Consider the following 10,834-nt stretch of genomic DNA (forward strand, 5'->3'; position numbering starts at 1 on the left):
TCATAGAGTGAAATAATGAATCAGGACATTAAGAGATCTGTTGTTTGTGAACAACAAAAAGATCTGCAACTCAGGGCAATCTAATTCTTTGGGAAGCTCTTTCATGTCAACGTATGGAAAGCATATTGCCCTATAACTTTCGAGCTTGCTCTTCTGCAACTCTTTTATCGACTTATCTTTATCTTTCAATACGAAAAAAGAGTGATCTCTTGAAGCAACGGAGGCAACAAACTCACGAACCAAGTCATGTATCTTGAAACCATAAGCATCTTCACTATCTAATAGAAGGGAGGAGGCTTGAAGAGTGCGGATATGTGAGCTCAATCTATTTCTAGCTTCTTCCATGCTGCTAACTTCTTGAAATAACCCCAAACCGACGCTGTACCTCACCAAGTTTTCAAGAGAAGGCTTGGAAATACCATAAACAACACACAGTTGTAATAATGACTTCACCTCCTCTTCTAATTTTTCATAACTCCATTGCAACATATGGTGTATTGAGTCATTGATTTCTTTATCTTTAAACTTCTCGACTTTTTTCAAAGTATCTTTCCATTCAGACAAATTAGCATCTTTAAAACGTTTCGCCATTGCAACAATTAGGAAAGGCACACCTGCGCATTTGTTGAGGGCTACATTCACCAAAGGTTTGAAATCGTCATCACGAACTTTGGCTCCCACAATCCTCTCAAACAATCTTTTTGCCTCTTCCTCCTTCAGCCCACCGAGGAGGAAGTCCTTGTCGCAGCCCATATTCCTTCGCAAAACATCACGATCTCTTGACGTCAACAACAATTTGCATCCCGTGACTTTGTTGTCATGTCCGCAAGGAATGCCGACTTTGTTTAAGTCGAGCCCCTCCCACAGGTTGTCCAGTATTATGAGGACCTTCTTTTTCTCCCTCTCCTCGTCTTTCAACCTCCCGTGCAGAAGTTTGGCTCGCCCGCTGATAGTCTCTTTGTTCTTTATCTCATTAAGGCCCAATGCATCCGCAATCTCTCCTTGAATCGTCTTGATGTCTGGATTTTCCGACACGTCGGCCTTCGCGACCCAATGAAACGACTTCTCTTCGCTTACTTTCCTTTCAACATCCAGTAAAAGGGTGGACTTGCCGATCCCGCCCATCCCATAAACCCCGACCACACTATTAGTATTGTCAGCAAGAGCGCCCATGATGTTCCGTATCATCAAAGCTCTGGATTCGAAGACACCATCATCCTCAAGCTTCATTGACGTCAAGGCAGAAGAAGTGAAAGCAGGATCGATGAAGGAGATGTCGTTCAATCCGTTGAATCTGATGCATTTTTGAGTGAGTTGCTTAATGGCCTCGATCTTGCCCTCGGCCTTCCTGCTAAACTGGTAGCGAGATTTGGGGTCGGGAAGAGTCCCGTAGCAGCAAGTATTGGTCGCCTTTTCGAAGTCATCCAACAGCTCTCGCGCCTCTTCCAAGGCCTTCTCAGCACTTGCCTTCCACGTTGTGAAGACATCGAGCAATTTCCGAACATTCCTTCTAGCCTCGTCCGCAAGAATTTTGACCCTCTGATCCTCGTTCTCCAGATTCTGGACTTCCCCCCGAAGACGGTCGGCGAATCGCTTGGAGCAGATCACGTGTCCGAATCCACGTTCGATGGGAACAACTACATAGCTCTTCAAGACATCCCATCCAATACCAACGACAGGATCTGCCGACATTGTTCTTTGATTTTTTTTTTTTTTTCTGAGAAGGAAAGAGCGAGAAAAAAGAGAGACGGAGAGGGAGAAGAGCAGCAAAAACTAAAGAAGAGGAGGAGGAGGAGGAGGAAGAAGAAGAATGGTTGAGCCGAGGAAAAGAAAGAGCGAAACAGAGCAAGAGACGAACAAAGCCAAGAGATTTGAGCGGAGAAAAAGGATGAGGGAAGGGAAGCGTGGATTGGCAATGAATGGAGAAAGAGACGATTATCAGCCGTTAAAGTAGTGAACAGGTGATTCGACCCTCCCCTCGGGATATGTAGTTTACACGGCGTGTCAGCGCCCACGTGACATGGAGTTGTAATTGGATGGGATGGAAGCAAAATGATACTCGCCACGTCAGCTGATGACGTGGCAAGAGCAAACCACTGAATATTTCCTCGAGCTCGGGAGAGAACCAGAGGAGAGGAGATAAGAGAGAGAGAGAGATCCGGTGAGTGAGACCGGGAGAGAAAGAGGGAGGGAGTGAGCTCGAGAGGGCTTCTCGATCGGCTGAAAACAGATGGAGAGAAAGGGTGAAGGCTACTTCTCGAGGGGTTCGGCTGAAAACCAGAGACGACGAGCGCTGCTCGAGAAGGAGACGGTGAGAGCTGCCCATGGGAACCACACAGAGAGAAAGAGCCAGCTCGAGAGAGGGTGAGCCAGAGGGAGGCTGATTCTTGGAGAAAGAAAGAGCGGAGAGAACCGACTGTGCTCTCGACATCTTCGGCGGTGGTAGCGTTCCGGTGGCGGAGGAGGTGACGTCGCGGTGGTGAAGGACCGGAGGTGGGGCTGGTCAAGAGCACTCCTCTCTCGCGCGGCCGCGAGAATCGAACGAAGAAGGTTGGAGAACAGAGGGAGATCTGAGCGAGAGCTGAGGAGGAGAGTGAAACTCGAGAGCGAGAAGGAGTTCTCCGGCTGCTCTGCCTCACCCGAACCCTCTCCGACGGCCTCTGGCCGACGCCCTTGAGCGCACCATCTTTCGCTCCCAAATCTCTGCCTCGCCGGTGAGTTTCTTTTTCGGTTTGAACCTCCCTTGCCCGAGGATCCCAGCTCGAAGATGCCAAGGCGGCATACCATATAGCCCGATTTGTCACGAGCTCGCCTGCTCGTTCGCGGTCTCCGAGCCGGACGATGAGGACCTGAACAACGTAAGAGAAGGGAACATTGGAGAGGGGCGTGGAGGGCAGAATGACTGAGGAAGGAAAATCAGAGATTTTGGGCTGACTTCTAGGCGATGGGATTAGTGGGCGTTGTACTCAAGTTGAAGCTTGGCAAATGTGGGCTGGTTTTGGTATTTAGTTGAACTTGGGCTAAGTATAATTATTTCAAGAGGTGGGCTTAGATCAGTTTGAAATTGAGCTTGTTGAAAGCCTGGTTCGCCAAACCCACGAGGTATCAGACGGCAGCCTGCCTTTTACCGGGCCTTGGGGCCCAGCCAGAGTCCCTGTTTCAGAATAAAAAATTATTTTTATTAAAGATTCGAAAATATAGAAAAACACTATAAAAATTAGAAGAATTAAAAATTTTAAAATTTCCGAAATATTATAAAAAGCTTCTGAAAATAGAATTCCTTGAAAAAGCTTTAAAATAGTCTTTTGGGAAGTCTTCTCTTAAAATTGTGGAAAATCATTGATAAAAAAAATCATGCTCAATATTTAAACAAACTCTTTGGGCTTTGCCATAGGATTTCAATGTTTCCTTTTTTGACGTGAATTATCACTTGATTATGCGCTTTTCAATATATATATTTTAGGAAAATATTTTCCAAATTTTCTAGCATTCGTTTTATAAAAATGAACTAGATGGTGAAAATATTTTTATCAATGAAAAAAAAAGTCTTCTAAAATAAAGGAAAATATTTTTCACTTTTTAAGTTTGGGAAAATATTTTCCTCACTCATTCTCTTATCTCATACTCTTATCATCCTTCCTATCTCTCTTTTTATTTTATTTTATTTTATTTTTAAATTGAATTTTTAATTGTTTTCTTTTTTCTTTTCTTTTTCCTTGTGTCTTGGCCAATTGTCGGCAATCAGCCATAGGCGAGCCTAGGGCTTTTCAGATTGGCAAGCTATGCTCACCACTCAATGATCAAGCAAAGCCTTTACTAAGCAGCAAGCTCGTCGCCCGATCTAGCAAGGCCCAAGGCCTTGAGCTTGAGCCTCTCCGGGTTGGTGAGCGTGAGCCTTTGGTTCGCCTGGCTTGTTGATTTGATGAGGCTGAAGGCCTCAAGCTTTTGGCCGTCACTGTGGCCATGATGATCAACTAAAAAGAAGAAGGAGAAGGAAAAGAAAAAAATACAATGATTTTTTTTTTAAAGTAAAAAGAAAAAAAATGAAAAATGAAAAAAAAATTGATTTTTTTGAAAGATAAAAATTTGTTAAATGAGTGCACAAAGGAAATCAAATTGAATTTTCCAAACTGAATGGTGGAAAATATTTTCTAATTCATTTTTAAGTTTAAACAAACACCGGAAAATATTATCATTTTCCCATAAAATGATTTCTTAAAAAATATTTTCCAAAAATGCAATATTTTTTAGGAAACGAATGAAGCCTTAGTAGATGTTGGTGTAAAAAATTGTTTAATTGACTAACCATGAATAGATATTTGCTTTGCCATGCATGGCGTATGAATGCTCTTTGCAGACAATTGTGGCCATAAAGAAGGAGAATTCAAGAGAAATAAGATCCTAAAGCATTGAAGCTCTTCAAAATTGAAATAACGAAAGATACAATAGTTCAAAAGTTTTGTTAAGTCAAAGTTGCCGAGAAGTCTTCCTGCAAATCTTTCAAGTCCAGCTTCTCCCTTTTCATCTAGCAAGCTTCCTTTATGGAGAAAAGGAAAAGTATTGATTTTTCTCTATAAGTTAGGGCATAAAGTGGCCAAACTAGCCTCAAATTAGGGTTTAAGCTTGTGTGCTGGCCATCGGCTGACATTTTCCGACAACTTAAATAAGGGTAATTTTGTCCAAAGTTTATAATTTGGTAGTATTCATGTATCAGACTGGAAGGTAAGACAATACAAAGGTGCAACTAAAATTCCCAACTAAATTGGGATTAGGTTTTCCCTTCTGATTTTCCGTTTTCTAGTCCATCCAATCACACTACTTGGAAACTCCTCCATTTCTTCCTCTCCTCCCTCCCTTGCCAAGGTCATTGCTACTGCCCTCAACAACACCGTTGCTGCCATTGGGAAGTCTAATCTCTAATGTATCCGAGGATCGGGGGCCACCCTGGCAATGCCATCGTAGTCCCACCAGCAGGCCGTTCCTCCTCTTTTCACCGCATGGCTCCTCCACTCTCCTCCTCTTCCCGTCAGTTTTCTTAAGCCGCTTTTGATGCGAAATTGAGGTCTTGGAATTTGACATTTGTCGATCCACTTTTGATCGATGCTAGATTCAATGGTGATGATGTTGCCACAGAATTCGACATCAGGGTTGCTGCAAAACCGAAGATTAGATCAGATCGGTTGAATGAGAATCGTTATATAGCTCATTCCAATGGCTTCACAAGCGAACCATAGTGGTTCTCGATCTTATGTCTAGGGCTGGATTATTTTATTCGATTCAATGCAGAATATGTCACTCTTGGATTATTATGCTACCCACCAAGGAACGTATTGTATCCATAGTGGAAATGAAATCTAGTAGGATTTACAGTTATGGCTTTTAACCAGCTCATATCTCATTGTCCTGATTTGGGCTTCTAGCTACAACATTATCATCATCAGTTCTCAATATGTAAATTCGGTATTTAGAAATATTAAGAGATGCAATCACTTATGGAGCTTGCTTTAGAACGAATCATGTGATGCTTTTGCTATGATGCTTTTGCCTTTCAAATTTCTGGTTAAGCCCTTTCTAGTTCAACTTAGCAATCATTGATTTGGCTTATGCACTAACTAATCTTAATATATGTCCACGAGTGCTAAGTTTCATTGCAACTATAGAGGAAAATAATGATTAGACTCCACTTAAACAAGCTTTCACTACGCACTCTCTCTCGTCCCCATGCCCAATTTTTGTCCTGGTTTTCGTGAAAGTAAGTAATCTGACCATTAATGTTTAAGGAGTTTCATACATTAGTTACTATTTAGTTTCAAACTACTTCGCGGGTATCAAAGCTAAAGATGAGTTCGTAAGAAGATGGGGGAGTAACAATTTAACAAAAAAAATTCGGTAATGCTAATATAGAATGTAATTTTGATTCCTATACTATTAAGTTTGACTAATTTTAAGAGGGGAGGGGCTTTTTCTTTTTATCCTTATTATTATTTTTGATTTTGTGGAAAATATTTATGAGGAATGTGTTAGTCAATGCATAATACACTTGTTAAACAACTAATTTATAATACTACCAAATTTTCCATGGCACTAACTTTAATGTTATCACATATGTTGTCTACACCTGAATTTTATGAACAATTCAAGCGTCCGTCCTTGTAAAATTACAAAAATAGAAAATAGCAAAAACAACAAAAAGCAGTGAAAAAGAATGGATAAACAAATAAATAATAAACTAATAAAAATAAGGACTCTTAGAAAATGGTGGGTGTTAAAAAGGGGCTCTTCTAGTTCGTGGCCCAACTCACTTAGCTCTCCCTAGATGAAATTTCGTCGCAAGTGCATCAAGCCTGATCGGCTGCAATCCCTTTGGCCCACCCTATTAAGGCCACAACCCATTCCTAGTCAAAGATCGCTTAAAATCAGAATCCCATCATTTCCGATGCCATTAGTCGTCCTACGCCATTAACCGGAAATGACAATGGGTCAATTTTCCAATAATAGGAAATTTAAATAGAAATCTCAAGCCGGTAGACAAGTGAAAATTAAATATATTTCTTCAGAATTGAAGTTGCGAGAAAGAAAAGTGGAATTTTCCTTTCACAAGTGATATTAAAGCACTATTTATTCAAGCTAAATTAAGTCATGGACAGCATATTCCTATAATTTATGAAAGCGAATTTTAAGCCGCAAATTCCTTATATGAGTAATCAAAAGTGCCTTCCTAACAATAAAGGGGACAAGAACAACCGACATAATCACCACCAAGGACATCTAGGAGGGACGGGGTGATGGAAGCTCGGCGATGGCCGATAGGCGACAAGCAAAGAGAGATCGATGCATTCTCGGTTTTGAGTTGTGATTAATTATTGATGAAGTTGAGAGAAAAAAAGGAGGAAAACCACTAAAAATCCTAAAATATGCCCACTACGACACATCCATCTTAAGTTTTTTTTTATGCGACCAAAGATTCCAAACTATATTTATATGATACATTTATCCTCTGTCAATGAGTATCGTTAAAAAAACTATCTATATGAACGATGAAATCTAAACGGTGTTGACGTCAAATGAAATAAGAACAACTTAATCCAATATATATATAATCCTTCGGATGAAATCTTGACAAAAGGTAAATATGTCATATTTGTACAAATTTAGGATTTTTGATGTCATAAGAACTAGAGTAAATATGCCATATACATAATTTTGAGCTTTTGCGAAACAAAAAGAAAAATAAATGCAACAAAAATAAATATAATTTGGAGTTTTTTTGCCGGCTTTTTCTGGAAACGACGGTGGGTTAATTTTCCCTTTTATTCTCTGTTATTTTCAAATTCAATGCCTTTTTTCATCCAAAGAACAACCACTGGCTTCACCTGTTTGCCCCGTTTTCCCACACAAAATCCGAATCATCTCCATCCACCCCCTCCCTTCGCTTCGCGCTTTTTTTTTTAAATTCTCCGTCGTTTTTCTCTTCGTACTCGCCTCTGCCAATCTTCACGCTCGGCATATCGTCTCGGATGATGACCACACAAAATCCTCGGCTGTGCGGTTGAAGGAGCGACGCCGGACCAGTGGAGGTGCCGAGAGCGAAACCCAAAGAATCTCATCCTTCGAATCGGCAGGATCTTATCCAGATGATGATGACGATCCATCCAACCTCAGCCTTGGCAATTGGATAAAAGGCTCTTGTAAACATTTAACACAGTTGAACAATGAGCAATTTAGTAGACATTGGTGTAAAAATTTCCTTAATTTACTAACCAATGAAAAGATGTAACATAGATTGGAAATTGCTTTGCCATGCGTATCACAATTTAGTTAATTTGACAAAATAAATTGCAAATGCTCTTCGCATGGGAAGAAACTAAAAAACTTCAATTTGCGCCCACATGTGAGAAGACTTATCACAAAATCTTGAAAAAATCGAAAAGAGACAATGAAAATAATCTGATGTAAGTTCACAGGAGCTTGCACATCATGGTTGCGCTGGCTTAAGGGAAGTGTATTCTATGTTACTACCCTTTATAATTATAAAGGCCAGGTTAAGTCACCAGAAACCTTAAAGAAGCACCTAATTTGAGAGATTGTCTCCTGAGATGGAAGTTACAGAATCGACATTAGTTATCAGCTCTCTTGACTTTACGACTCCTGCCCACATGGTGATTATTAAGTCTAGGATTAAGGAAAGGTATCGAACACATTCAGGACCATTCCATTCATTGGAACAAAACTCATGCCTTTATCCATTTTGCCGAATTCAGCCTAGCAACTCTGATGTATAGTATTTGGATATATTAATTGGCCAACTCTTTTTAGTGGTTCTGAAGATGCATACTCTGAACACGATATCGTCCCTTTCAATAAAGCTTGAACACACACACATGTCTTTTACCTTCAAAGAAGTTTCTCTCGTGAATGCGGCCCAACCAGCAGATGACTTTCCATAATTTTCATGGCTGATGAGCTTCAACAGCCATGCTTTGTGTGGAAATATGAGAGCCACGGTGTGCGGGCTTTTCTTAATGTGCTTCTTCGGGAATGAACCGATAACTCTCTGTATAAGTAGACGTTTCGCAATTTTGTCATCAGAGAGGAGAAAACAAACAATGAAATCTTAGGAAGACAGTATGAGGATTTTTTTTTTTAAAAACCATGTAAAGGATAAAAAAAACAAAATTATCGCCACATGATTAAATAGTTAGAGCTAACATAGTCTAGCGACTCTCTGATTTAAATCCAAGAGTTGTTATTGTCATGAGGATCTTACTATATTGCTTTTCTTCAGATATGTTCACCTCACTGCAATATGGAAGAAAGGATAATCGAGTATAAATTTGCTGGCTGGCTCAAGCTCTTCACAAGCCCGGCTCTCTCAGCTTCCTGCAGTAGTTGCAAACAGAACATGAATAAAGCTTTAGCTTTTAGGCGTATTCTGTTCTTGTAATGTAAAACTTATATCTACCGACATAGCAACCCTAAATCAATAGATCTAAGTCTTAATAATGGTCTAGCTTTCTGAGGCCTATATGTACGCCAATACAATTCTCAGCACAATCAAATCTGATATGACCAGCTTGGCTTGTTTCCATTATTTTTGAGATCTCCCAACACATACATATGTTCATGCGGTAGAACTATAGAGAAACATCACAAGAATGAATTAACTCTAACACAGTTTCTCTTAGCCTAACCACATGGAGAGTTCCTGTACAGAATTCAAATCAAACACAAGAACAACATAGTCAAGGGAGAATTAGCTCACACCTTGAAAATCTTGTGATGAGCAGTTCAAACTTCTATGCCTCTGCAAACTTTGCTTATGAATGTGCATAAGAGCTGCCATGAACTTTGCAAACCTGATTAAATTCCTTTTCCATACAAAACTGAGGGCACTTGGCTGAATGCAATTCATCCCCCCAGACTACAAGCTCGATTGAAACATCACGGCAATCAAAAGCACCTTCCACTTTCAGCAAGGCAATTCTACAATTGCTGAGGCTCAGTACCTCACATCGACATTGATTGGCGGATATTCTATCTCGGACATCCTTTCATCAATTATGGTGACATGGAAAATGGAGTCCCCTTCAGATTAGAAGATCAAAAATTGACCCTCACAGATAGAGTGATGCTCCGCTAATTCATTCCAACCCTTTGCTAGCCAAATCATCTCATCACATTTTTCCAATTCCACAAGCCAAATAATTGCACCATTCTCTCAAAAGCATTTTCTTGAACCTCTTTGGTATTCCCTGTAGGTAAAATAAAACCCATAATCTTAATGAGCCTATGAGACTTGATTTCAAATTCAAAATGAAGAACAACATAACAAGAATGCATAAACCAAAAAGGACATCTTGAAGCATATACTGTTCAGTTCATTCAGATTAGGAATGTGGCATTAATGAATGTGCACCTGGATTATGATCAACCTCATAAACCCAATCAGCATAGAAGTACACTTCCTTGATTCCTCAATACTATATAAAGGAGTTATTATTTGGAATACTTAATTCATTTTGGACTAGCGAAAGTGACGCTTCCAGAGTTCATCTCAATCAATGTAAATCAAGTCCTAACCAGCACTAGTGAATATGTAGACTCTGAATACAAAATCATCCCTATCAATGAGTTTCTACATGCAGATGACTTTCTCTTGTCAAAGTGGGCACGCCCCCAAAAAAAAAAAAAAAAAAAAAATCTCGTCCTCAACTCCTTAGTTTCACCATCCATGACCTGTCCGAATACCTTATGGTCAAAATTTGCTTAATTTCCTGAATACGTTACGTGATGAATTGAACAGGAGCAAACTACCCATCTACATGGTGGAAAAAACCAACATATGGTGAAGAACAGACTAAGACATAAGCAAACCCTAATGAGAGAATCAAATTGTACACAGTGTGAGTTTTAAGCATAACTTGCTAGTTTTAGGAGTTTAACAGATAGTAAACCATATAACGAAAAAGTCATCAATCCAAAGTCAAGGTCAAATCTATGCTCCCGAAATGCAACAGGGTACACATTTGGAAGAAGCTTTCCAGGTCCTATTAAATATTTAAAACATATGAATTTCAGCCACACAGACCACAATCACAGGGGAAAAAGCAGTCACACTGATGACTGGAACATGGATGGAATTGAAAATTTTTAAGCTGTTTGATTCTTTCAAGCACAGCTCAAAAAAGGTTTTATCAATCTATTGGTTCAATTTGACAAAGTAAAATCATCTTTTTCCCCCCCAAATCTGATTAATATAACAAAAGACAACAGTATCTCCAATTTGACAACAAAATTATCAGTCATTAGATCTAGAATGAAATTTCAAAATCAT

General features: G+C 39.8%; 1 protein-coding gene across 1 annotated transcript; it reads right to left on the reverse strand.

Moving 5' to 3' along the window:
• On the reverse strand, nucleotides 1–1,692 carry LOC120289591 (disease resistance protein At4g27190-like). Its single transcript, XM_039304694.1, has one exon. The coding sequence runs from the start codon at nucleotides 1,690–1,692 to the stop codon at nucleotides 1–3; it is 1,692 nt and encodes a 563-aa protein (XP_039160628.1).
• Nucleotides 1,693–10,834: the final 9,142 nt, after the last annotated feature.

This window comes from Eucalyptus grandis, chromosome 11 (assembly GCF_016545825.1).
Source record: "Eucalyptus grandis isolate ANBG69807.140 chromosome 11, ASM1654582v1, whole genome shotgun sequence".
NCBI classification, from domain to species: domain Eukaryota; kingdom Viridiplantae; phylum Streptophyta; class Magnoliopsida; order Myrtales; family Myrtaceae; genus Eucalyptus; species Eucalyptus grandis.